The sequence below is a fragment of the Erpetoichthys calabaricus genome, chromosome 10 (genome assembly GCF_900747795.2).
Source record: "Erpetoichthys calabaricus chromosome 10, fErpCal1.3, whole genome shotgun sequence".
Lineage (NCBI taxonomy): Eukaryota > Metazoa > Chordata > Cladistia > Polypteriformes > Polypteridae > Erpetoichthys > Erpetoichthys calabaricus.
In genome coordinates, this window is record NC_041403.2 from 13,708,276 (window position 1) to 13,735,385 (window position 27,110).

Below are 27,110 nucleotides of genomic sequence, written 5' to 3' on the forward strand. Positions count from 1 at the left end.
GCAACTTGAGTTTAACTTGTAACAAACTGAGGGGAAAATGGCATTATGTAACTAACTCTGTCATTATCTACTGTATTTATTAGATCCAATGCCAGAAGGAAGTACAAGGACAAGAAATTTGGCTTCGGTGGCAAGAAGCGTGGCTCCAAGTGGAACACCAAAGAGAGCCATGACGATGTTTCAGGTTTCAGATCCAAAGTTGCACATGGAAAAGTTGGTGGAATGCGTGGAAAAGGGGGGAAAAAGGCAGTAAATGTAAGTCAACATATGTTGTTCTTCTCTCAAGTTTCAGTAGATTGAATAGAAAAGGTCCCTCCTAACTTACTTAAAGCCCAGGCTGAATAAATTATCCTGATGGACCTTGGTGGCTGCAAGTCTTTTAGTCAATCTAATTGTAAGAAGGAAAATTGAGTAGTGAGAAAAGTGCTACAGTAATCCCTCCTCCATCGCGGGGGTTGCGTTCCAGAGCCACCCGCGAAATAAGAAAATCCGCAAAGTAGAAACCATATGTTTATATGGTTATTTTTATATTGTCATGCTTGGGTCACAGATTTGCGCAGAAACACAGGAGGTTGTAGAGAGACAGGAACGTTATTCAAACACTGCAAACAAACATTTGTCTCTTTTTCAAAAGTTTAAACTGTGCTCCATGACAAGACAGAGATGACAGTTCTGTCTCACAATTAAAAGAATGCAAACATATCTTCCTCTTCAAAGGAGTGCGCCTCAGGAGCAGATCATGTCAGAGAGATAGAGAAAAGCAAACAAATCAATAGGGCTGTTTGGCTTTTAAGTATGCGAAGCACCGCCGGTACAAAGCTGTTGAAGGCGGCAGCTCACACCCCCTCCTTCAGGAGCAGAGAGAGAGAGATAAAAACAAACAACCAAAAATCAATACGTGCCCTTCGTGCTTTTAAGTATGCGAAGCACCGTGCAGCATGTCGCTTAAAGGAAGCAGCAGCACAGAAGGGAGCAAAGTGAAGATAATCTTTCAGCATTTTTTGACGAGCGTCCGTATCGTCTAGGTGTGCGAACAGCCCCCCTGCTCAATCCCCCTACGTCAGGATCAGAGAAAGTCAGCGCAAGAGAGAGAGAAAAGTAAGCCGGGTAGCTTCTCAGCCATCTGCCAATAGCGTCCCTTGTATGAAATCAACTGGACAAACCAACTGAGGAAGCATGTACCAGAAATGAAAAGACCCATTGTCCGCAGAAATCCGCGAACCAGCAAAAAATCCGCGATATATATTTAAATATGCTTACATATAAAATCCGCGATGGAGTGAAGCCGCGAAAGGCGAAGCACGATATAGCGAGGGATTACTGTATATAAATGTAAATAATAATTATTATTAAATCTGTAAATGAACCACTTGGACTCCTGAGAGTCTTTTATAACAGCACATTTCTAATGAGCAGAAGCTGTTATGAATGGTAGAATATTAATTTAATTTCTGACCTTAATAATATTCTTATGCCAGTGGTTCTGTTTTATAGCTCAAACTGAGCAGGTAATATTTATTTAATACAAATGTATCCTAACATTTTGAAGAAAACAAACATTCGTTCAACCTACCCATCTTTAAAACTAGGGGGCTTTGCCCCCTGCTCACTTCGCTCGCCAACCCCTACCTACGCTATACGCTAGCCTCTTTGCAGTTCTGTTGCTCACATATGGGGATGCGGATGTAAAATTTAAACAGATTTTTATTTTCATGTGAATTTCATAATAGAACTATTTTACATTACAGCAAGTACCCTAGGTTCTTGTCTATAAGCCGGACTCGTGTATAAGCCGGAGACCAAAAATCATACGAATTTTTAAAATAAAATCTTATCATAGATAAGCCGGACTCATGGATAAGCCGAACGTACTATAACCTATAACTAATAGAAGGGAGGGAGGTCAGTGGTCTCACTCGCACCCATTTAATTTCTTTAAGGGGGGAGAGAGTGTGAGATATTGGCGTCTCTCTCACTCCCCGCATGGCGCGGCCGGAGCGCGTTCTTTCTGCTCTGGGCGTCGCCGAGTCAACACGCGCGTGTAGCGGTCATTTAAATTGTGATTTTATATGTAAGCATATTTAAATATATATCGCGGATTTTTTGCTGGTTCGCGGATTTCTGCGGACAATGGGTCTTTTAATTTCTTGTACATGCTTCCTCAGTTGGTTTGCCCAGTTGATTTCATACAAGTTTCATACTATTGGCAGATAGCTGAGAAGCTAGATTGCTTACTTTTCTCTCTCTCTCTTGCGCTGACTATCTGTGATCCTGACGTATGGGGATTGAGCAGGGGGGCTGTTCGCACACCTAGACGATATGGACGCTCGTCTAAAAATGCTGAAAGGTTATCTTCACGTTGCTATCTTTTGTAAAGCTGATTCCTGAAACGACATGCTGCACAGTGCTTCGCATACTTAAAAGCTCGAAGGGCACGTATTGATTTTTGACTGAAAAACAAACTCTGTCTCTGTCTCTGTCTCTCTCTCCCTGCTCCTGACGGAGGGGGTGTGAGCTGCCGCCTTCAACAGCTTTGTGCTGCAGTGCTTCGCATACCTAAAAGCCAAACAGCCCTATTGATTTGTTTGCTAGAGATTGTTTTCTCTGTCTATGTGACATTCTGTGCTCCTGACACACACTCCTTTGAAGAGGAAGATATGTTTGCATTCTTTTAATTGTGAGACAGAACTGTCATCTCTGTCTTGTCATGGAGCACAGTTTAAACTTTTGAAAAAGAGACAAATGTTTGTTTGCAGTGTTTGAATAACGTTCCTGTCTCTCTACAACCTCCTGTGTTTCTGCGCAAATCTGTGACCCAAGCATGACAATATAAAAATAACCATATAAACATATGGTTTCTACTTCGCGGATTTTCTTATTTCGCGGGTGGCTCTGGAACGCAATCCCCGCGATGGAGGAGGGATTACTGTATAAGCCGATATTCTATTTTTTCATTTTCACAACTTTTTTCCTTAGATAAGCCGCGGCTTATAGACAAGAACTTAGGGTAATTAACCATATTAAAAATGAGTAAAATGTAATCATTTGAAAGTAAATTATGTTTCATGTTGCGTTAAGAGTTATTTTTTGCGTATTACGATTTTGTTCTGTTTGGCTTTGAAATTAACACGCAAATACTTTTTAAACTTTTACTGTAAAACTTCAGTAAAAACAATTTTTTTAATTAAATTTTCGTCTATATCACATTGAATTTTGATTCTATGTTTGGACTTTAATCGTCGACAACGCAATGTATAACAGCCTAGGAATGAATTTCGTTTCTTTCTCTCTATTAAATAAAACGACTTTTTCGAATGTTTGGCTCTGAGATTTGTTATTTGTCTTTGCAAAAGCTAAAAGGGAAACTGTTAACGTTTTAATACGAATGGCATATCAAGATCTCCATTGTTGTGTGATGTTACCCGCGGAAAATGTACTACATTACCTTTCTTGGATACATCCTTCGTTCTACAGTAATTTGTGTGGTGGAATACCAGATGGTGTTAACAGATGTAGATATTCTTCTGGATATTGTAAGTTGATGTTTTCATCTTCCGCACCATCACCACCAACTGTTTCAGCAGAGTCTATTGGCACGTATTTAACCAATTTGCCGTGTAACCGACTGGCATTTTCGGCTTCCTCATTTCTCGGTGCTAGGGTTGTCCGTGTACGTGATGAAATTCTTCAGTAAGATTTGGACATAATACGTCTTCTTTAATTGGGAAATTAAAGTGAGGAAAATGTTAACATTTATAAGAGCTGAGAGTCCAGAAACTGTGTCTATCAAAAGCATTCACACGAATGAGAGATGAGATTACCGTATGCGTGGTTGAATATGGTTGAGAGGAAGGTGGAACTTGAAAAAAATCTCATGGCCAATGTCTCATCTTGCGGGACTTGAAAAAATCTTCAAAATAGTCTCATCTCGTCGCAGGATTTTTTTTATATAATAGAGAGATGTTAGAGTCTGGCAATGTGTGTTTCACTCATACCTCACAAGTAACACCTTTAAGTGGTGAAAGTGTTATATGCAGTGGGGCTTCAGCTCTTTAGAAAATTATTTTAAAAATCTGTTCTTGATGAGGCTGTCCCAATATGCAGGTACAAAGAGAAATCATGATACAATTTTATTTATAGAGATATAGAAGATCGATAAGGTTGAAAAACAACACACCCATTCTCAAATACATACAAGAATAAATATAATGAAAGCAATCTAAAAAAGAAAACTTCTGACTTGGCTTGCTGTAGGTATGAAGGAGTCCTAGTAAAAGCTTCTGAAAGCAAACAATGTTAGTGTGTAAGAGTGAGAATGTGCAACATTGTTTATAAAGGCACTCAGTTTTGTTTTCATTTTGTCCTTTGCTACAACCTCCAGGGTGTTGAGTGTGTGTCCCATAGCAGCATGTAACCTTCTCATCTACTTCCTGAATAGTAACCAGACATAGAGGCCCTTTGGTGCAGTAAAAGTCAATAACCAGTTCTTTGGTTTTGCTGATATTAAGTTGCTGCCAATTTCTGTTTGTACCAATGAACAAAGTTCTCCACTTGGCCTCTGTATTCCGTGTTACCCCTCCTTATCATTACACCCCATTACTACAGAATCATCAGAGAATTTCTGCAGGTGACATAACCTGATGTTATATTTAGAGTCCAAGTACACATGGTGAACAGAGCAGACATGAATGTTCTCCTTGTTTTATCAGCATTACTCACATCCCCACAAGAGACACAGTAATTAAGTCTTACAAACTGCAGTCTGTCTGGTAGATGGTCCATTACTCAGGACACCATAGGCTCATCCACCTGCACATCTCCGCACTTACCCTTTAACGGAGATGGGTGGATGGTATTGAAGGCGCTGGAGAAATCAAAAAACATAATTCTGACAGTGTTGCCAGCTTTGTCCAGATAGGAATTAGCCCGGTGGAGCAGATAATTGCATCTTGGACTCCAATCTCTGTCCGATAGACAAATTGTAATAGGTCTTGGTGGTCTTTGTCAAGAGGACTCCTATAATCTAGGACCAGTCTCTCAAGTCTGGTCCATAGTCATTAGGTGAAGAGACGCCTGCCATCTTTGTAAATGGAACAATGCAGGATGCTTTCCACAGCAGTGACACATATTTCAGCCTTAGTGACAAACCGAACAGGTGACGGTGCACACTTCAAATTTGGTTAGAACAGATCCTAAGGACTCGAAGACTGATTCCATTTGTTCCCTTGACTTCTCACAATAATGCTACAACATTAATGCAGTTTTCTTTTAATGTTTCACCAAAGATTAAAATCAACAAAAAACCCCAGCATAGATTGATAGTACTTTATTTGTCCCAAGGGAAAATTTAGCTTTATGTGCAGCATGAAAGTCCAAAATCAAGTTGCAGAAGGGCTCACTAGATACCAGCTAAAGAAATGTTATGATCAGATGATATGGTACAAGTAAAAATGAGATTACTGAGCTTGATGCACAATACATAAGTCAGTATATTCTCTAAATGTAAATGTAGCTCTGGTAGAGTCCTTGTGAGATGAGCTCTTATGTTTATTGAATGGCTGTTGGCCAATCATTGACATTATAATGTTTCATATTTAAAATATTATTTGAATATATACAAAATGTCTTATACAGTACAATTGATGTATATGTATGTATACAGTAATCCCTCCTCCATCGCGGGGGTTGCGTTCCAGAGCCACCCGCGAAGTAGGAAAATCCGCGAAGTAGAAACCATACGTTTATATGGTTATTTTTAGAATGTCATGCTTGGGTCACAGATTTGCGCAGAAACACAGGAGGTTGTAGAGAGACAGGAACGTTATTCAAACACTGCAAACAAACATTTGTCTCTTTTTCAAAAGTTTAAACTGTGCTCCATGACAAGACAGAGATGACAGTTCTGTCTCACAATTAAAAGAATGCAAACATATCTTCCTTTTCAAAGGAGTGCAAAGCAAGCAGTCAAAAAAAAAATCAATACGGCTTTTAAGTATGCGAAGCACCGCCGGTACAAAGCTGTTGAAGGCGGCAGCTCACACCCCCTCTGTCAGGAGCAGGAAGAGAGAGAGAGAGAGAGAGAGAGAGAAAGAGATAGCGAGAGACAGATAAAAAAAATCAATACGTGCCCTTTGAGCTTTTAAGTATGCGAAGCTCCGTGCAGCCTGTCCTTCAGGAAGCAGCTGCACACAGCCCCCCTGCTCACACCCCCCTACGTCAGCGCAAGAGAGAGAGAGAGAGAGAGAGAAAGTTAGCTGGATAGCTTTTCAGCCATCTGCCAATAGCGTCCCTTGTATGAAATCAACTGGGCAAACCAACTGAGGAAGCATGTACCAGAAATTAAAAGACCTATTGTCCGCAGAAACCCGCGAAGCAGCGAAAAATCCGCGATATATATTTAAATATGCTTACATATAAAATCCGCGATGGAGTGAAGCCGCGAAAGGCGAAGCGCGATATAGCGAGGGATCACTGTATACACATATAATGTGTGCATCTATTAAAATCCAACTTCTTTCCTGTGTCTGTGTCCACCAGTCTAAAGACATGCAGGTTAGGTTGATTGGTGATGCTAAATTGACTTTAGTGTTCCTATCTTATGGGGCGGCACGGTGGCAGTTAGGAGACCCAGGTTTGCTTCCCAGGTCCTCCCTGCGTGGGTTTCCTCCCACAGTCCAAAGACATGCAGGTTCAGTGCATTGGCAATCCTAAATTTTCCCTAGTGTGTGCTTGGTGTGTGTGTGTGCCCTGCGGTGGGCTGGCGCCCTGCCTGGGGTTTGTTTCCTGCCTTGCACCCTCTGTCAGCAGGGATTGGCTCCAGCAGACCCCCGTGACCCTGTAGTTAGGATATAGCGGGTTGGATAATGGATGGATGGATGTTCCTGTCTTGCACCCTGTGCTTGTTGGGATGGGCTTCAGCTTCCAGACCACAATGCTGAGAATAAAGCAGATTTAGAAAATGGATGGATGTTTTATATAGAGAAAGTAAAATTGGTGAGAACTTGCCACGAATGCAGGGAATTATACTGTTTTCTTTGTGTAACATAGAAATTATGAAGTTAGATTAGCAAGTAAATGTTGTTGTGCAAGAATAGCTTGAAAATTATAACATGGTATATGACTTAAGAAAGCCCAGAAAGTGATGCATCATTTTTGTTATAACTTTTTTTTTTTCTCTTCTTCTTGCAGAAACGACCAGGCAAAAATGCAAGGAAAAAAATGAGAAATCGATCCAGATAAGCACAATAACCCAGGGCCTTGAAATAAGTTGCAAGCAAAGTTCTATTTCGGACAGGTATTGAGCTTGGATATTTTTCACGGGCCGTGCTTTATCTGTGAAAATTAAAACTGGTTTGCGTGTCATCAGCTCTCACAAGCACCATATTCTTCCAGTTTACTTCCAGCTGCTCACCAGAAGTAAACCCAGAAACAACACTGGAAGCCAACTGGAAAAATGTGCAGAAGCCAATTTTATTGCTTCCTTGAACTGCCAAAGAAACTGTTCATTGTACAAAACTGATGGCAGAAATAAAATGTTGTGTTCAAGCTGCATTTCACAACAAAAGTGTAATAGATTTGGAAATCTGTTTATAATTCACTTTATTTTTTCGTAAATAAATATGAGTGTTTGTTAGACTTTAACTTCTCTGTATTTTTTAATGAAAAGAAGTTTTCCAAATGGTGCTGGAGAACACCCAATTACATAATAACCAAGCTTCTCAGAGTTTATTTAGGAAATTAACCTGCTAAATTTAGTTAATATTCATAACTACTATAAATATTGGAAGATTGTATAGGTAGAAAATTTATTTTCAAATAACAAAACATATCCTGTTTTGAAAGTTTTGATCTGCACCACCATGTGAGCCAAACAGTAATTTGTATATCTATAAATTAACATGCAGTATTTTGATGTAGTCCACATATACTTCACAGATAGATTACTGGAAGTAAGCACAACGGTCTAGTAAAGTATGAGGGGGGACCCAAAAATAACCGGAATTTTGTTGTTGTTATTTATTTATTTCCTGTTATTTTTGGGTCCCCCCTCGTATGTTACTGCGTGTGTGTGTGTGTATACACAATAGCAGGTTTGGTGTGCACTGTAGAACTTATGTAAGCCATTAAATTATCCTTCCACCAGGTTCAGGGCCATTTGAACCTTTAAAGAAGAACATTTTTTTAATTGATATTTTAGAAGATTTGATTGTGACACTGGATGAAAGTTCTTGAACGTTCTCCCACATCCGCCTTCAGACATGTCAAAACTCTACAGTTTTATCCCCCGTCTAAATGACACAGTGGACACGTGGGTGGCCTACGCCAGATTCTGTGTCTGCTCCTTCAGCCGCCATGCCGCCTCCATATATGTAGTTATTTCTGAGTTCTTCCGGTGAAAGTTAAGCCTTCGGTCGGTGTGGTCGACAGTAGTCTGATATTGGATAGGAGAGAAAAAAACAGAAAAATTGAGACAGCTTTGCATGTTTTGAAATATTCAGCAACAGAACTATGAAGTATGTCAGCTTTTTGGGCCAGGAGTTATATGTAATTTCCCCTCTCCCTTTTTGAATTTATAAGCTTTGGCTCGATTGACCTGTGCACTTCTCGAGTGTAGAGACTGGGAATAATGTGTGCTGGTGAAGCCTACCTGGACTAAGGGTACTAGCCTGATTTTTTTGAGAATCGAGGTCTACCTTTGTGAGTTTTATGGAGCTGGCTATCGTAACACTTACAACAACCACTTTTCTGGTTGTACAAACCAGGTGGTCTTCACCCCAAGGGGGAATGTGGGACTGATCACTGAAGACAAGCTGACTGCAATGCCAAATCAATCGAGTGTGATGCCCATTGTGATGGACGACCGGCAGCTCAACCCAGGCCGGGATGCCCAAAAAGAGTGGAAGGATGGGGGAAGGCAGCTAGACTGCAGCTTCCCTGGACTGCAGCGGTACCCCAGATTCCCACAGGGCACCATGGGACACAAAGTTCACTTATACTGCCCTGCTGGGTACTGTGGGTGCCACCAGGGGATGCTGTGAGACAACGATGGTAGGTGAAGTGCTCACCTAGCCCGGAAATACTAGAAGGTCACGGGAACGGAAGCCTAGAAAATTTAAGTTCTCTATCTGAGTCACGTGATCGGAAGGACGGAAGTAATTCTGGGTCAGGGAATGTATAAAGGACTGCAGAACACCCTGCAGGAGAGCCACAGTCGGTTGCAGGTGAACGAATCTTGCTGGGAGGTTTGGAGGAGAAAGAATATTGTGCTTAGTTTTATTACTTGCCTGTTTATTGTGGCTGTGGTGCTGGGTGGGCACTGTTTAAGGAAGAAAAGAATAAAAATATCTTCTTGGTGCTTTTACCCTGTGTCCTGTGTGTCTGTCTGTTGGGATAAAGGGACAACAGTGACCCCTAGCGTCTACACCATCAAGATGCACTTGGGGATTTTGAGAGTTTTATGGCAGACAATTGCAGTGGATTTCCCCATCTGACACATTCTGAAAATGCTGGGCAACAGAGCATGTTTGCTCATTTAATATTAGATTGTAGGGAAACACCTGCAAATACCCAGTGGCCAAAATTTGCAAAAATAAAGAAAATTGGGCAGGGGTAATGTTTTTTCGTGGCCCTATATAAATAGAAGAAGGACACCAATAAATATGTTGGCCCAGGCAAACACCGTGACCACTAGGAGGCCACACGGCCCATTTCTCACACAGGAGCTCCACACATCCATAATGGCACCTTACCAGAGGAGTTGTTATCCAGCCAATCTCCTGACTCTCAGTCTGGGGGTGAGTGAATTTCTTTGTAGGTTCCAGCCTCGCTTTGTGGAAAAGTTTCAAAAAGTTTTCTACCAAGTGAGAAGACGAAAATTGAAATAGAATTAGTGCTGTGCCCTTACACTGGCAGCATTAAATATTTAAATATAAAAAAGTTCAGGTTTGAAAAAGCTGATACAAGCTGGTCAGAGTTACAGTATGTGTAGAAATGTAAATTTAGTTCATCTTTATTTAATGTAGTATCTTGTATATAAACATCTACATGCGGAAGTGTGTGTGTGTCTGTCTGTCCGGCCCAGAAGTGAGCGGTGGAGTCGGGGTAAGGGCTCCACCTCTGAGGATACACAAGCGAGGCCAACATGTCGGCAAAGCAAAACCTCTGAAGAAAGAGTCACTCACTTAGCGGCTAATACAGAAGCGAGGCCTGCATGTCGGCAAAACGAAACCTCCGAAGAAAGACAAAGTCGCTTAGCCGCTAATGCACAAACGATGCGAGCACGTTGGCAACATGAAACCTCCTAGAAGAGAGATGCCCAGAGTAGTTCCTTTCACTTATCTGACATTTCTACATTTCAATCTTATTTTCTGACAATTTCAATAGTTTCTAGGACCCCATACTTTTTACAGCACAGGCTTACACAGCTAGTATAGTATAATACAGGGGTGGGCAGCGTCGGTCCTGCAGAGCCGCAGTAGGGTGCCAGTGAAAATCAAAGTTTTTATTTTCTCACGTCTTAGCCCCCAGTTTTGTTCCTCTAGTTACCATGATAAATTACAGTTTTATGACAATCAAACAATATTTACTGGTGGCACAAGAGATCAGAATTTTTTTATATTCACTATACAGAAACGTGCGTGCTGATGTGACTGTTCTGTCCAGCTCTTCAGAGCTTTTCAGTTAACAGAGCTTTTGTTGGTGCTGGAAACTGTTTGCGATGGTCTTCTACAAATTGTAGGAGGTACTGTTTCTGTTCTTCTTGGTTTGTGATGGCCGAATTGAATGACTGAATCCGTGCTACCCCTCTCTCCACTGCATCATTGACCACTTTCAGGTGGTTGACATTGCACTGAACTGAAATATATGCTTCATTACTGTCCCATGAATCAGGATCATCCACGAGGAAGTCCTGTGAAATCTCCATACAAGTGAAAAACTTCCTTGTGTTATGTGATACAAAGTGTGCCAACCGGGTTTCAGCGATGCAGCTTTCCTCAACTGTTCCTCGTACAGATGGGTCTTCATCACCGTTCCTGTTTAGTGTAGCAACCAGTTCTCTTTATTCTGTCACAGACAGTTGAGTATCAAAAAATGCAAGCCCAACAAGAGTTTCACTCGGGTACCAAAGATGGCATGTAAAAGTCTGTATTGCTGCATTTGCAACTGTTCTGTTTACATCACGGTACATCACCAGGGCTTTCAGTAGCTGGAGGTCATTTCGTGGAGCTGACGCTGGGGAGGTACAGTTGTACCACACTTTGATGTACACCTTCACTACAAATATATTGAACTGCTGATCTTCTGAGTTTCGCTTTCTGCAGACCTTTCCATTTCATGTGCTGCTGTTTGATTTTGTTTATTATATTGTACTCTTTTTTTCGTAGGGATTCGTGCCTTCTGCCAGAACTGGATGACCTCTTTTGTTGTTGCAGCAGCACTATCCTGGACTGTTTTCATCTCAACAGTATGCAAATGAAAAAATCGACTTCACACCTGTCTGTCAGAAGGTAGCTTACAGCCAGTAATGGTCTCAGAGAGACCTCCTAGAAGCCATACACTGTGTCGTGATTGCCTTGACTTTTTATGTACAACTGATGTCATCTTGGCCGTTGCAGTCAGATGTGGTCAGAGCTGCCCTGTTGAGCCACAGGTTTACAATTTAAGACATTCACATTTGGATAGCAGGAGCAGGTCCAGCTTGTTGTGTCTACCAATGGAATTTCCTGATAGAAGTTTGTTCTTCTGGTCAAAGTTACCAGCATTCTAGGTTCAGAATGATCCATCATTAGAGTGATGGTAGCGAGTCAATCATTACTGTGCCCAAGTTCATAAACATTAACCAGGATGTTGTAACGTATCTCCCTAGTTAATGTGGACAGATTCAGTCAGCATTTCAATATCTGGATCACACGTTTTAGTTTGATTTACTGTCCCCCGAGGCTCCGCCCACATAGTAGTGAAACAGGAAAAACTTTAAAAGTCTTTAAAAATTTACAAAAATGTAATTCTGGACAAGCGGAAAGTAACTACGCTCCGTGTCGTGATTGCCTTAGCCTTTTATCTACAATTGATGTCATCTTGTTTAAATCCTTCACCTATACCTGTTAGGCAAATATAAGAGTGTTGAGTAATTAGGACTCAGTAAGTTTATAATTTTGGCACAGCTTTGTAGCAATCTAAAGATGCAGATAGAAATAAGAAATAATGCCATCCGTCTTATAGGAATACACTATGCAAACAGCCTAACAGCACTGTAACATTTTCTTCTTGTTGTCTCACAGTTCCTCAGTTATCACTTGCAAGGAGTATGTAAGCCTGTTGCTGATAAAATACTGGAATCCCACAAATTATTAACCTTTAACTTTGTGAACTGTGAATGAAGTGTATCTCTATGAGCATATAAAAAAATACCCGGTTTTTCATTTATTGCATTATTTTACAACCCCAAATCAGAAAAAGTTGGGACAGTGTGGAAAATGTGAATAAAAAAAGAAAAAAGCAAGTTATAAATTCTCCTCAAATTTTATTTCATTGCAGACAGTATGAACACAAGATAATTCATGTTTTGTTTTGTCAACATCATTTGATTTGTAAATAAATATCCATTCTTGCCATTCAGGCTTGCAACACATTCCAAAAAAAGTTGGGATGGGGGCAATTAAGGGGTAGTAATGAGGTATAATAACTAAATAATGATGTGATTTGAAACTGGTGATGTTAACAGGTGATTGCAATCATGATTCGGTACAAAAGCAGCATCGAGGAAAGGCCTACTCCTTTAGGAGCAAAGATGGGCAGAGGATCGCCAGTTTGCCACCAAGTGCGGGCAAAAATCTTTGAAATGATGAAGAAAAACGTTTCTCAAAGACAGATAGGAAGAGATTTGGGCATTTCTCCCTCTACAGTGCATAACATAGTGAAAAGAATCAGAGAATCTGGAGAAATTACCGTGCGCAAAGGCCAAGGGTGCAAGCCTAAACTGAATGGCCGTGATCTCCGAGCCCTCAGACGGCACTGCATTAAAAACCGTCATTCATCAATAAATAATATAACTGCGTGGGCTCAGGACTACAGTGGGTACGGAAAGTATTCAGACCCCCTTCAATTTTTCACTCTTTGTCATATTGCAGCCATTTGCTAAAATCATTTAAATTAATTTTTTCCCTCATTAATGTACACACAGCACCCCATATTGACAGACAAAAAAAAAAGAATTTTTGAAATTGTTGCAGATTTATTAAAAAAGAAAAACTGAAATATCACATGGTCCTAAGTATTCAGACCCTTTGCTCAGTATTTAGTAGAACACCCTTTTGAGCTAATACAGCCAGGAGTCTTCTTGGGAAAGATGCAACAAGTTTTTCACACCTGGATTTGGGGATCCTCTGCCATTCCTCCTTGCAGATCCTCTCCAGTTCTGTCAGGTTGGATGGTAAACGTTGGTGGACAGCCATTTTTAGGTCTCTCCAGAGATGCTCAATTGGGTTTAAGTCAGGGCTCTGGCTGGGCCATTCAAGAACAGTCACAGAGTTGTTGTGAAGCCACTCCTTCGTTATTTTAGCTGTGTGCTTAGGGTCATTGTCTTGTTGGAAGGTAAACCTTCGGCCCAGTCTGAGGTCCTTAGAACTCTGGAGAAGGTTTTTGTCCAGGATATCCCTGTACTTGGCCGCATTCATCTTTCCCTCGATTGCAACCAGTCGTCCTGTCCCTGCAGCTGAAAAACACCCCCACAGCATGATGCTGCCACCGCCATGCTTCACTGTGGGGACTGTATTGGTCAAGTGATGAGCAGTGCCTGGTTGTCTCCACACATACCGCTTAGAATTAAGGCCAAAAAAGTTCTATCTTGGTGTCATCAGACCAGAGAATCTTATTTCTCACCATCTCAGAGTCCTTCAGGTGTCTTTTAGCAAACTCCATGCGGGCTGTCATGTGTCTTGCACTGAGGAGAGGCTTCCGACAGGCCACTCTGCCATAAAGCCCTGACTGGTGGAGGGCTGCAGTGATAGTTGACTTTCTACAACTTTCTCCCATCTCCTGACTGCATCTCTGGAGCTCAGCCAAAGTGATCTTTGGGTTCTTCTTTACCTCTCTCACCAAGGCTCTTCTCCCCTTTTAGCTCAGCTTGGCCGGACGGCCAGCTCTAGGAAGGGTTCTGGTCGTCCCAAACATCTTTCATTTAAGGATTATGGAGGCCACTGTGCTCTTGGGAACCTTAAGTGCAGCAGAAGTTTTTTTGTAACCTTGGCCAGATCTGTGCCTTGCCACAATTCTGTCTCTGAGCTCTTCAGGCAGTTCCTTTGACCTCATGATTCTCATTTGCTCTGACATGCATTGTGAGCTGTAAGGTCTTCTATAGACAGGTGTGTGGCTTTCCTAATCAAGTCCAGTCAGTATCATTAAACACAGCTGGACTCAAATGAAGGTGATCTCAAGGATGATCAGAAGAAATGGAAAGCACCGGAGTTAAATATATGAGTGTCACAGCAAAGGGGCTGAATACTTAGGACCATGTGATATTTCAGTTTTTCTTTTTTAATAAATCTGCAACAATTTCAAAAATTCTTTTTTTTGTCTGTCAATATGGGGTGCTGTGTGTACATTAATGAGGAAAAAAAATAATTTAAATGATTTTAGCAAATGGCTGCAATATAACAAAGAGTAAAAAATTGAAGGGGGTCTGAATACTTTCCGTACCCACTGTACTTCAGGAAGTCACTCTCAAGCACTACAGTACGTAGTTACATTAGGAAATGCCAGCTAAAACTGTACTGTGCCAAAAGGAAACCCTACATAAATAATGTCCAGAAGCGCCGTCGACTTCTCTGGGCTCGGAGGCATCTGGGATGGTCCATTGTGCAGTGGAAACGTGTATTGTGGTCAGACGAATCGGTTTTTCACATCTTTTTTGGAAGAAATGGACGCCGTGTGCTGCGGACCAAAGAGGAAAAGGACCATCCAGACTGTTACCAGATACAAGTTCAAAAGCCAGGGTCTGTCATGGTATGGGGTTGTGTCAGTGCCTTCGGCAAAGGTAACTTGCACTTCTGTGATGGCACCATCAATGCTGAGAAGTATATCTCAGTTTTGGAGGAACAAATGCTGCCTTCAAGATGAGGTCTTTTCCAGGGACGCCCATGCTTATTTCAGCAAGACAATGCCAAACCACATACTGCGCCCATAACAAAGGCATGGCTGCGTAAGAAGAGGGTGCGGATGCTTGACTGGCCTGCCTGCAGCCCTGATTTGTCTCCTATAGAGAATGTTTGGCGCATTTTGAAATGAAAAATGCGTCAACGAAGACCCTGTACTGTTGCGCACCTAAAACGTTGTTTTCAGGAAGAATGGGAACAAACTAACACCTGCAACACTTAGTCACTTGATTTCTTCAATGCCTAAACGTCTTTTAAGTGTTGTTAAAAGACAGGGGAACTGTACAAAGTGGTAAATGCTGTACTGTCCCAACTTTTTTTGAAATGTGTTGCAAGCCTGAATGGCAAGAATGGATATTTATTTACAAATCAAATGATGTTGACAAAACAAAACACAAATTATTTTGTGTTCATACTGTCTGCAATGAAATAAAATTTGAGGAGAATTTATAACTTGCTTTTTTCTTTTTTTATTCACATTTTCCACACTGTCCCAACTTTTTCTGATTTGGGGTTGTACATTTCTTACACAAGTGTCACAGCAACAAAGTAAACACTAGGCATAGAAAAACAAACTAGGCCTAAATAAAAACATCCATCCATCCATTTTCCAACCTGCTGAATCTGAACACAGGGTCACGGGGGTCTGCTGGAGCCAATCCCGGGCAGGGTGCCAACCCACCACAGGACACACACAAACACACTCACACACTAGGGCCAATTTAGAATCGCCAATCCACTTAACCAGCATGTCTTTGGACTGTGGGAGGAAACCAACGCAGACACGGGGAGAACATGCAAACTTCACGCAGGGAGGACCCGGGAAGCGAACCCAGGTCTCCTAACTGCGAGACAGTAGCGCTACCCACTGCGCCACTGTGCCGCCCTAGATAAAAACAATACAAATTTATTTTTAAAACTCAGTTATGCTGAATATTCCAAGTCCAACACCTGTCAATAACAAGCTTAATAGTTACGTGAAAAGGGGATTTTACAATAAATGCTGATGACTGCAGAAGCATTGTGCCACCAGTAAATGTTGATATATTCAGCTCAATTTTTTTTCATGTATCATTTTTATGAAAAGGAACATTTTTAAAGGGTAAGACTTCACAAAATAGATACGTCACTTCTTCGCATATTGTTCGTTGGCACCCTAGGCCACAGTGGCTGCAGGTTTTTGTTCCAACTCAGTTCCTTAATGAGAAGTCAGTTATTGCTGATGAAGCACTTATTGCTCAAGTGAGATTTTGATGCTTCATTTTAGTGGTCTCACTTGTTAAGGTTCCCCACCCTTACTTGCTTATTTCAGTCTTAAACAGCTGCATTTACGGATTTTAATGGCTCCAGCCAGGAGTTCTCCGTCTGACTTGTTTCCATTTACACCTGTGGGGATTCATCCTGCTCGATCTGGTTTAATAAAACACTTAATATGACAGACTGACATTCATCCATTTTAGGTTTCAAATCATTTGGATGATATCCATGGAATGGAAAAAATCTACAATACCCAAACCTAACATTGCAGACTAATAAGCCATAAAATTAGGTCTGAGATTGGCAAGGATTGTTTTTTAATTAAGCAGTTGGGTTGCAAAGAAAACCTGCAGCCACTATGGCCCTTCAGGACTGACATTGCCCACCCCTGGTATAATACATAGTGCCGACAATACTTCCTTAGAAGGCTGGCGTCCTTCAACATCTGCAATAAGATGCTGCAGATGTTCTATCAGACGGTTGTGGTGAGCGCCCTCTTCTATGCAGTGGTGTGCTGGGGTGGCAGCATTAAGAGGAAAGACGCCTCACACCTGGACAAACTGGTGAGGAAGGCAGGCTCTATTGTAGGCACCGAGCTGGACAGTTTGACATCTGTGGCAGAGCGACGGCGCTGAGCAGACTCCTGTCAATTATGGAGAATCCACTGCATCCACTGAACAGGATCATCTCCAGACAGAGGAGCAGCTTCAGTGACAGACTACTGTCACCGTCCTGCTCCACTGACACACTGAGGAGATCGTTCCTCCTCCACACTATGCCACCTGGGAGGTAAACATTAACATTATACATTAAAGTTATTGTCTGTCTGTATACCTGCATTGTTATCACTCTTTAACTTAATATTGTTCTTTATCAGTATGCTGCTGCTGGAGTATGGGAATTTCCCATTGGGATTAATAAAGTATCTATCTATCTATCTATCTATCTATCTATCTATCTATCTATGACAGACTCCAAGAATTAAACCCATTTCGTCTCAAACAGACTAAACAGATAGGCATTGATAAAGTAGATCCATCGGAATTCTTTCAGCTTAATAGTAATTCAAGTACTCGAGGACACAACTGGAAATTAAGGGGATGAGCATTTAGGACTGAAGCCAGAAAGAAGGCAATATATTACCCAAAGAGCCTTGAAAGCTACACATGAGAAGTGACTGGAAAAGGGGTTCAGACCAGAACCTGTAATGTGGCAGCACTAACCACTGTGCCACCATGCCACCCTATTTGAATATTCCATCCATCCATCCATTTTCCAACCCGCTGAATCCGAACACAGGGTCACGGGGGTCTGCTGGAGCCAATCCCAGCCAACACAGGGCACAAGACAGGAAACAATCCCGGGCAGGGTGCCAACCTACCGCAGGACACACACAAACACACCCACACACCAAGCACACACTAGGGCCAATTTAGAATCGCCAATCCACCTAACCTGCATGTCTTTGGACTGTGGGAGGAAACCGGAGCGCCCGGAGGAAACCCACGCAGACACAGGGAGAACATGCAAACTCCACGCAGGGAGGACCTGGGAAGTGAACCCAGGTCCCCAGGTCTCCCAACTGCGAGGCAGCAGCGCTACCCACTGTGCCTCCCATTTTGAATATTGATTTTTATTATTATTTTACCACGCTTATTACCATGCTTATTTTAACTTCACCTGTTTGTTGTCTGGTACAAATCTTGTAATCGATATTTAACTCACTTCCTATTATCCAAATGACTTACTCACTTCCAATGACAATACATGAATCAATAATTGGTTTCACTAATTGATCAATTAATCGATGTTAATTAAGAAATGAAATTTTCATATTAAGAATAGTAATGGATAGAAATATTAAAGGAAGTGTTAAAATATTGATTACAAAATTATACTAAAACAAACGCAAGACTAAAAGGTTGAAAATAATATATATATTTAAAAAAATACTTTTTAAAAACCACATTTATATAAGTTAAAAAGTGTACTAAAAAGTATAAAATAAGTCTCTCATACATCACTCGTAAAATAAAAGGTGGGCGCTTTTGCTAAGATTTTAAGAATTGTTTTTTGAATGTTGATTGATGAAAAGCGCCCACCTTTTATTTTACGAGTGATGTATGAGAGACTTATTTTATACTTTTTAGTACACTTTTTAACTTATATAAATGTGGTTTTTAAAAAGTATTTTTTTATATATATATTATTTTTAAGAAGTAAACAAATTAAATTTTAAAACATGACATATTATTTAAACCATAAATAAATTATTTTTTAAATGTTTAAACATGATTTAATGAAAAATATAAAAAATAAGATCATGTAATAAATGTTTTAATACTTTTAAAATATTTAAAACAGAAAAATATAAAATTTATTTTTAAAATTTTAAAATATAAATTAATTATATTTAAATACTGATTTTTCACTTTTAGCAGATAATTTTTGTGGTTTAAAATATTGTAAAGTATGCTCAAAATATAATCAACTTAAATAAAAATATTCAAATAGTGGTTTTTAAAATTTGAAATGTAAATGACAAATTTAAAATATTCTGAAGGTATTGTTTATACATTTAAATTTAACTTAAAATATGTTTATTTTTAGGCCAATTGTAATTTTTTTGTAAAGCACTTTGAGCTGTATTCAATTTATGAAATATGCTATATAAATGCATTATTATTAGTAGTAGTAGCAGTAGTAATAGTAGTAGTAGTAGAGGTGGTATTAAAAAAAGAAATAATAATAATAATATATTTATTATTTGAAATTTAAAGGGATTTTTTTTCAATAAATAACGTTCTTACCGTCTTCTTCATTATCCTGGCTTGCCTCTTTTGACATGGGCTTCCCAGTTAAAGGGTAAACTGAAATGCAGAAAACTTAAGTTTAGCATTTTAAAATATTTATATGCTAAGATTGCCATTGATTAAGCTGGAGTGTCCTTCTTGCACCAAACAGCAGGACTCTTATCTGGTAATAATAATAATAATATAGCACCTTTCCCATGCTCAAAGTTTAAGAGAGCTAAGCGTCCTCTTAGGGAGTTGTGGTTGTAGGCCCCCAAACCACACAGGATAGAGGAGTGAAGGGAGCACCAAAGCCATGGGAGGGTGTGTTGTCTTCTGTGATTTATTTTCATTACTGCAGTTGGATGAATGCATAATTCTGAATCGGTGCACAGTGTGGCCTCCTCATGGTTAAAGAGATGGTAACGCTCAACTCACAGGTTCTGGTCTCACCATTGTCTTTACACAAACATGAACAATCTGTCAGTGCTCACATTGTAAAACTATGGAAACATTTACCAGTTAAGGACCTCTCCTTTTTTCCCCAGAATGTGCTTTATCCTATTTTACTGTCACAGGGCTCTGGAGCCCATCCTGGCAGCACCGTAACCTGTCTTATACATGACAGTGGCCACTGCAGCCTTCTTAGGGGTCACTTGTAGACATAATGTCCAGCCTTTTTGTTCGCTTGTCATCCTCAACTCTTAAAACTTTTAAAAATGAAGAACACCAAGTGTTGTAATTTATTGAAAAAAAAAATCTATTTTCCAGAATTTATCCAATTTGTCATTCAGGAAATAATATACAATCTTAGCACAGCCAATGTGAACGTCCTCTTCTTATTGGTAGAAGAGACAATTTTCATTGAAAACGCTTGGTTTTACGTCTACCTCTCTTGATATACATTTCTGTTGCCATGACAACGAGGAAATAAAATTCTTTTTTCCAACGTCACAAAAGCAACTTAAACCTTATTGTATTGTGCACACAAGTTCTGTGAATGCGTCCATGGGCTTGTCCAGCCATGATTTATTATACAGTCAGGATTGCTTGCAGAAGAAACTGAAGCCTGAATTTGCCCTTTTATGATCAAATTTTAAAAAAAAATGGACTCATAAAATGGAGTGAAGGGCAAATGTTATATGGAAATATTTAGGTGTGCAGCAATATTTGCCCTGAAGTGATTGTTTCAGGTAAACATACACATCTTCATCAGTGTGATATTCAATGTTTACACACAAAGCCATGGATTTTTAAACCATTACATCTTGTGAGGGTAACATCTAGTAACTTCTACAAAATCTGTTCTCACTAAGAGACTCATGTGGACAGGGCCAGTTTAAGACGTTCACATGCCCAAGGCGCTACATCTATATCTACAGTAACTTAAAATATAAACAATAATTAACTGTAAAATAAAATCTTATTTTTTTAAATGAAACTAAACTTACAGTAAGAAGGAAAATAATGTTTCTTTTTGTATACTTCCACTTTAGTTATATTTGAAAAGTTTTTTCTTACTTTATCTAATTGCAAAGTCTTTAAATAGATCCTCAAAACTAATCTTACGTAACACATCTGCTTCTATACTCAGTAGAGATAACGCATCCAGCCTGCCTGTATTACTACTATTTTATTATTATCTCTCTATTATATAAAAAAATCCTGGGACGAGACGAGACTTTTTCCAGAAAGACTTTGTGCCAAGAGATGTAACCACACCTGGGGCCGGAAATAAAAGACAAAGAGTAGAAGACAAAGTAGAACGTCGCAAAGAGGTTCAGAAACATTGGCGCGATACACATGCAGAGCAGGGTAGAGATTATGAAAGTACTAAAATTCGAAAGTCTCAAAAAACTGAGAGTAAAGATCGCATTAGCGCAAACAAATGGAAATTATTACTCGGTGAAATAACAGAACAGCAAAAAGAAATCGAATATATGGACATTGGTGATATGTCAGAAGTATGTAGATATTGTTCAGCTTTAAATGGCTCTGAATGGACGAGTAGTAATTTTCTCAAACTAAATAAAGAGAAAACAGAAATTTTACTGATTGGCAATAATGGATATAATGAGGTTATCCTCTTTAATAAAATTAAAATCCCTTTGTGCGTCCAGGTGTCCGTGTGTGTGTGTCTTCTGGTGAAGTGCACATGCGCGGGGCACGGTGCGATGCGCGATATTACTGTCAGAGAAAGTTAGAGGCGTTTTACAGAAATACAAACCAGTATTACTGTGAGAGGAAATTAAAGGTACACAATACAGTGACGCATATTACAGCCTCATACAAGCCAGTATTACTGTCAGAGGAGATTAAAGGCATATTACCGACGCACACGCCTGTATTACCGCCAGAGAAAATTAAAGGTATATTACGGACGTACAAGCCAGCGGACGTACAAGACAGTATTACTGTCACAGAAAATTAAAGACACACAATACACGGTGGCAGCCCACGAAGAACGGTCAGCTCAGCAAGTAAACATCAACAAAAGAAAGGCTGAAAGAAAGAAAAATACGACCAACAAAAAGAATGAGGTCAAAGTCCCTTGCCATTTAATATAGACTGTTACTACTAATGTTTATGCACTACTGTTCTAGCGCCCGTTATTGTAACGGGCTAAATGACTAGTTAGAAATAAACTTGATGCATTAGGATTAAAAGTCAAGACGGAGGTAAAGAATTTAGGGGTAACTATTGACTGTGACCTGAATTTTAAATCACATATTAATCAGGCCACTCGGACAGCATTTTTTCCACTTAAGAAATACAGTATACCAAAAGTTAGACCTCTTATATCATTGAAAGATGCTGATAAATTAGTTCACGCTTTTGTTTTCAGTCAGCTAGATTACTGTAATGCATTCCTCTCAGGACCACCCAAAAAAGACATCAATCGATTGCAACGAGTGCAGAATGGACCTGCTAGAATCTTAACTAGGAAAAGAAAATCTAGCACATCACACCAGTCTTAGTGTCACTACACTGGTTACCGGTGTCATTCAGAATTGACTTTAAAATACTGCTGATGGTTTACAAAGTCTTAAATAATCTGGAATAGCCTGCCAATAGGAATTCACCAGGCTAATACGGTGGAGCACATTAAAAAACTACTAAGAACACATTACTTTAGCACGGCTTTCTCTGAGCTTCATTTTAGTTTAACCCCGATGCTCTGTATATTCAGTTAATTATCATTATTATTCATGGTGGCTCTGTAATCCGTACTAACCCCTACTCTCTCTTCTGTTTCTTTTTCCGGTTTTCTGGGGTGGTGACCTGTGCCACCACCACCTGATCAAAGCACCGTGATGTCCCTCCATTGATGGATTAAAGGCCAGAAGTCCACATGACCGTCATCATCAAGTTCGTCCATGAGAACCCTGAGTACAATGAGGACTGATCATTTATGTTAGGTAGAATGCCTAGACGGGGCTGGGTGGTCTCGTGCCCTCGGGACCCCAGGAGAATTTTTTTTTTTGTTTTTTTCTGTCCTCCCTGGCCATCGGACCTTACTTTTATTTTTTGTTAATTAGTGTTCCCTTATTTTAATTCTTATTTATTTTGTCTTTTTTCTCTTTCTTCATCATGTAAAGCACTTTGAGCTGCATTATTTGTATTTAAATGTGCTATAGAAATAAATGTTGTTGTTGTTGTAAAGTTTAAGTTGGAGACTTGTAGATCGTGTAATTCATGTTGCCATCGGGGAAAAGTAGCGTTTCTTACCAATGAAGAGGCCTATCCGCGAGAATTAAAAGATTTGTTGTTTGGTGAAAGTGAAATCCACATACGCGAGCGGCAGAGATGCTAAGTGGCTGGCGTGTAGCGCAGGCAGGGGGGTAGCAAAGCAAAGCGAGCAGGCGGCGAAGCCCCCTAGTTTTTATTATTGTATATATGTGTGTATGTATGGAATTTTTTCATTTAATATGTCCTTTTTGTGGAACCTGATTCAGTTGCACCATTTTGCAGTTATGCACCATATGGTCCATGGTAAATCTGGCAATGGAAAATTTCTGTGGTGCCCCCCCTTCCCTTTGTACCCTAAGCACATGCTTATTTTGCTTAATGGTTAATCCAACCCTGCACATGGGGTCAGTAGTGGGAAATTAGAATTTTATACACAAACTTTTATTAGTTTAAAAGGTGAAGTGGCTGATGCAGGGTAAGAGATGGAATAAGGAGTGTGATTAACCTCTAGGCCACTCTCCCTGTTCAGAAATGTTTAGTGAAGCCTGTGGTATGTTGATTGTCCCTTTTTTGATAGAGACAGCAACTTTTGGACAATCTCCATGATCACTGGGGTGGAGTGGTGGCTCTTTGACTAAAGGATCTGGGCTGGTAGTTCAAAGGTTGCCAGTTCAAATTTGAGCAAAGACAGAAGGAATGCTACTCCATTGGGCCCTTCAGCAAGGCCTTTAACCTGTAATGGCTCCAACCCTGCACTCCGACCTCAAACATTCTCTGCAAAGTAAGTTGGAGTATACAGTGAGGAACATAAGTATTTGAACACCCTGCGATTTTGCAAGTTCTCCCACTTAGAAATCATGGAGGGGTCTGAAATTCCCATTGTAGGTGCATTATTCCCACTGTGAGAGACAGAATGTAAAAAAAAATTCAGGAAATCCCATTGTATGATTTGTACAGAATTTATTTGTATTGCACTGCTGCACATAAGTATTTGAACACCTGAGAAAATCCGTGTTAATATTTGGTACAGAAGCCTTTGTTTGCAATTACAGAGGTCAAACGTTGCCCGTAGTTCTTGACCAGGTTTGCACACACGCTGCAACAGGGATTTTGGCCCACTCCTCCACACAGATCTCCTCTAGATCTGTCAGGTTCCAGGGCTGGCGCTGAGCAACACGGAGTTTCAGCTCCCTCCAAAGATTTTTGATTGGATTTAGGTCTGGAGACTGGCTAGGCCACTCCAGAACCTTGATATGCTTCTTACGGAGCCACTTCTTGGTTATCCTGGCTGTGTGCTTCGAGTCTTTGTCATGTTGGAAGACCCAGCCATGACCCATCTTCAGTGCTCTGACTGAGGGAAGGAGGTTGTTGCTCAAAATCTCACAATACAGTACATGGCCCCATTCCTCCTCTCCTTAATACAGTGCAGTCGTCCTGTCCCCTTTCCAGAAAAGCACCCCCAAAGCATGATGTTTCCACCCCTGTGCCTCACAGTAGGGATGGTGTTCTTGGGATGCAACTCCTCCTTTGTCCTCCAAACACGGCGAGTGAAGTTTAGACCAAAAAGTTCTATTTTGGTCTCATCTGACCACATGACTTTCTCCCATGCCTCCCCTGGATCATCCAGATGGTCATTGGCAAACTTCAGACGGGCCTGGACATGTGATGACTTGAGCAGGGGAACCTTCCGTGCAATGCGTGATTTGAAACCATGACGGCATAGTGTTCTACCGACAGTGACCTCTGAAACTGTGGTCCCAGCTCTCTTCATGTCACTAACCAGCTCCTCCCGTGTAGTTCTGGGCTGATTCCTCACCTTTCTTATCATCTGTGATACCCCACGAGGTGAGATCTTGCATGGAGCCCCAGTCCGAGGGAGACTGACAGTCGTCTTTAGCCTCTTCCATTTTCTGACAATTGCTCCAACAGTTGATCTATTTTCACCAAGCTGCTTGGCAGTTGCCCCGTAGCCCTTTCCACCCTTGTGGAGGTCCACAATTTTGTCTCTGGTGTCTTTTGACAGCTCTGTGGTCTTGCCCATGGTAGTAGTTGGAGTCTGACTGACTGTGAGGTGGACAGGTGTCTTTAAAGAGCTCAGACAGGTGCTACTAATTAAGATTACTAAGTGGAGTAGACGTGGACTTCTTAAAGGCAGAGTAACAGGTCTTTGAGAGCCAGAATTCTTGCTGACTGCCAGGTGTTCAAATACTTATGTGCAGCAGTGCAATACCAATAAATTCTGTACAAGTCATACAATGGGATTTCCTGAATTTTGTTTTTACATTCTGTCTCTCACAGTGGGAATGCACCTACAATGGGAATTTCAGACCCCTCCATGATTTCTAAGTGGGAGAACTTGCAAAATTGCAGGGTGTTCAAATACTTATGTTCCTCACTGTATGATAAATGACAAATTCCTAATACAAGGAATTGTGTTTGACAAATAAAGGATTAAAAAAAAATCCTAATTTACTGTATACATGACATTATCTATTGTATAGAGTATTCCACATCTGTCTAGATTTCATTTTCACCTAGCAGAGCAAAGTCTAGATTTACTGTAATCTATAATAATATAACACCGATCTGAGATATAGTTCCTTAATACCTTTTAATATAGCCATTTTAATCTGTTTGTCTATTATAAAGTGCATTTTTATCTGTATATCTTTTATATGGTGCCTTTCAAATCTATGTATCAACTTTCAATGCTTTAATACCTATAATATAGAAACTTTCATCTGTTTTTCTCTTAATGTATATAGTGCCTTCTGCATCTATCAAATAGTCCCTTTCACGTCTACCTATCTATCATTATATTTTGTAGTTTCCTATTTATTACATTGCTATTCACCTTTATCTTTCAAATTTATGATGTAGAGGACAGAATTGGCAAAGCGTGCTGCTGTCTTTCATTGATTGTTCTGTTTCATGAAAACCTATCTATCTGTCATACAGCAACTTAATACCTATAATAAGGACACGTTAATCTGTTTTCTGTTATATAGTGCCTTCTGTATCACAATATTCAGCACAATTTATAATTTTTCTTTAAAGGCCAAAAAAACATCTTTGCATATGTAAATACTGGCTGCTCAGTGTTTTATCAACACACTTACGTTTCGTAAACTGGTTGATGTTGAACGTCGTGTAGATCTTATGGCAGTGCTGCTCCTTGCGGATGGTTTCGCACAGAATGGCATTCTGGTGCACAAAATCCAGCGGCTCCTTGTCCCGCTCCTTTCCCTTGCCGGCCATTGTGATTTCTGTGGCCGGCGAACGTCAAGCATGCAAAGTGACTTGTTGTCGTCTTGGAAACGCGCGTAAACAATGCAGCCTGTTGCTTAGCAACGCTCTTCGACACTTATGCAACGCTCTTCCGCTGTGCAACATCCGGGAATTCGAACCTCCAAAAAAGTGAAGAAGTCAGTGAGCACTTAGGTGAAGTTTACAGTTCTGCTATTGCCGCATGTTGTCAAGACTTATTAAAATGTGCTGCTGTGTCTTCTCCGTTGTAGCATTTCATTAAAATCTGTCTATTATACTGTGAATTACTACCTGTAATATAGCCCCTTTTAATCTGTCTTATTTACAGTATATGTCGTACCTTTCTAATTGTCTATATATTATATGATCCTTTTATACCTATGTGAAATAGTCCCTTTCATTTTTTTTATCTACCAATGTGTATTAAATTATTCATTATATTTTCTATATTTCCAGTGGCATAGCTCGAGTTCGTGCCGCTCGGCGCGGTGCTTCAATTTTTTAATAGAAAATTAAAATGACGTATAGAGAAAAATTAAGATCGGTTTTGCATAGATTTATTCATACATAGAAAAGCAGCAATCATTTTTCACATATAATTATTTATAAGCATCAACTAGACAAGAATATTATATAGACGAACTGATAAGCCGTGTTCTAATTACTAGTTGATTACTAGTTACTAGTTCTAATTATTACGCTGCGAAAACCAGAACCAGTGCAGTGTACAAGTGATAGGTGAGGATGTTTTTTTGCGCAGAGCAAGAACGCATTCGGACTGATAACGAAACGAAATTATAACTTGTAAATTAGTTGTTTTTCTTCCTAGAAATTATTATCGGTGTAATGTTTGTTTATTTTTGTTATTGCCTTATAAATTGCAACTGCTGTATCTGATGCCGTCACAGAAGGACAGTCTGAAAATTATTTTTGAAGCATTTGTGGATAAAAA

General features: G+C 40.1%; 2 protein-coding genes across 2 annotated transcripts in view; one reads left to right on the top strand and one right to left on the bottom strand.

Annotated features, from left to right (window-relative positions):
- Positions 1-7,641, top strand: part of ebna1bp2 (EBNA1 binding protein 2) — a 36,303-nt gene extending 28,662 nt beyond the window's left edge. The window contains exons 8-9 of the mRNA XM_028810898.2: positions 84-255; positions 7,189-7,641. Of these exons, the coding sequence (XP_028666731.1) occupies positions 84-255; positions 7,189-7,239 (223 nt within the window). The 3' untranslated portion in view covers positions 7,240-7,641. The remainder of the gene's footprint in view (positions 1-83; positions 256-7,188) is intronic.
- cfap144 (cilia and flagella associated protein 144) lies at positions 7,583-26,214 on the bottom strand. Its single transcript, XM_028810571.2, has 4 exons — positions 26,011-26,214; positions 19,220-19,279; positions 9,750-9,853; positions 7,583-8,431 (listed from the first exon to the last, which is right to left on the bottom strand). Exons 1-4 carry the CDS (start codon positions 26,147-26,149, stop codon positions 8,318-8,320), a joined length of 417 nt encoding a protein of 138 aa, XP_028666404.1. The 5' UTR covers positions 26,150-26,214; the 3' UTR covers positions 7,583-8,317.
- Between the last annotated feature and the right edge of the window lie 896 nt (positions 26,215-27,110).

Coding starts and splice junctions, on each gene's coding strand:
- cfap144 (XM_028810571.2), bottom strand. CDS start 26,149: ATGGCCGGCAAGGGAAAGGAGCGGGACAAGGAGCCGCTGGATTTTGTG. Junction 19,280..26,010: donor CATCAACCAGTTTACGAAAC/GTAAGTGTGTTG, acceptor TCTGCATTTCAG/TTTACCCTTTAACTGGGAAG. Junction 9,854..19,219: donor CCAGGATAATGAAGAAGACG/GTAAGAACGTTA, acceptor CTCACTTGGTAG/AAAACTTTTTGAAACTTTTC.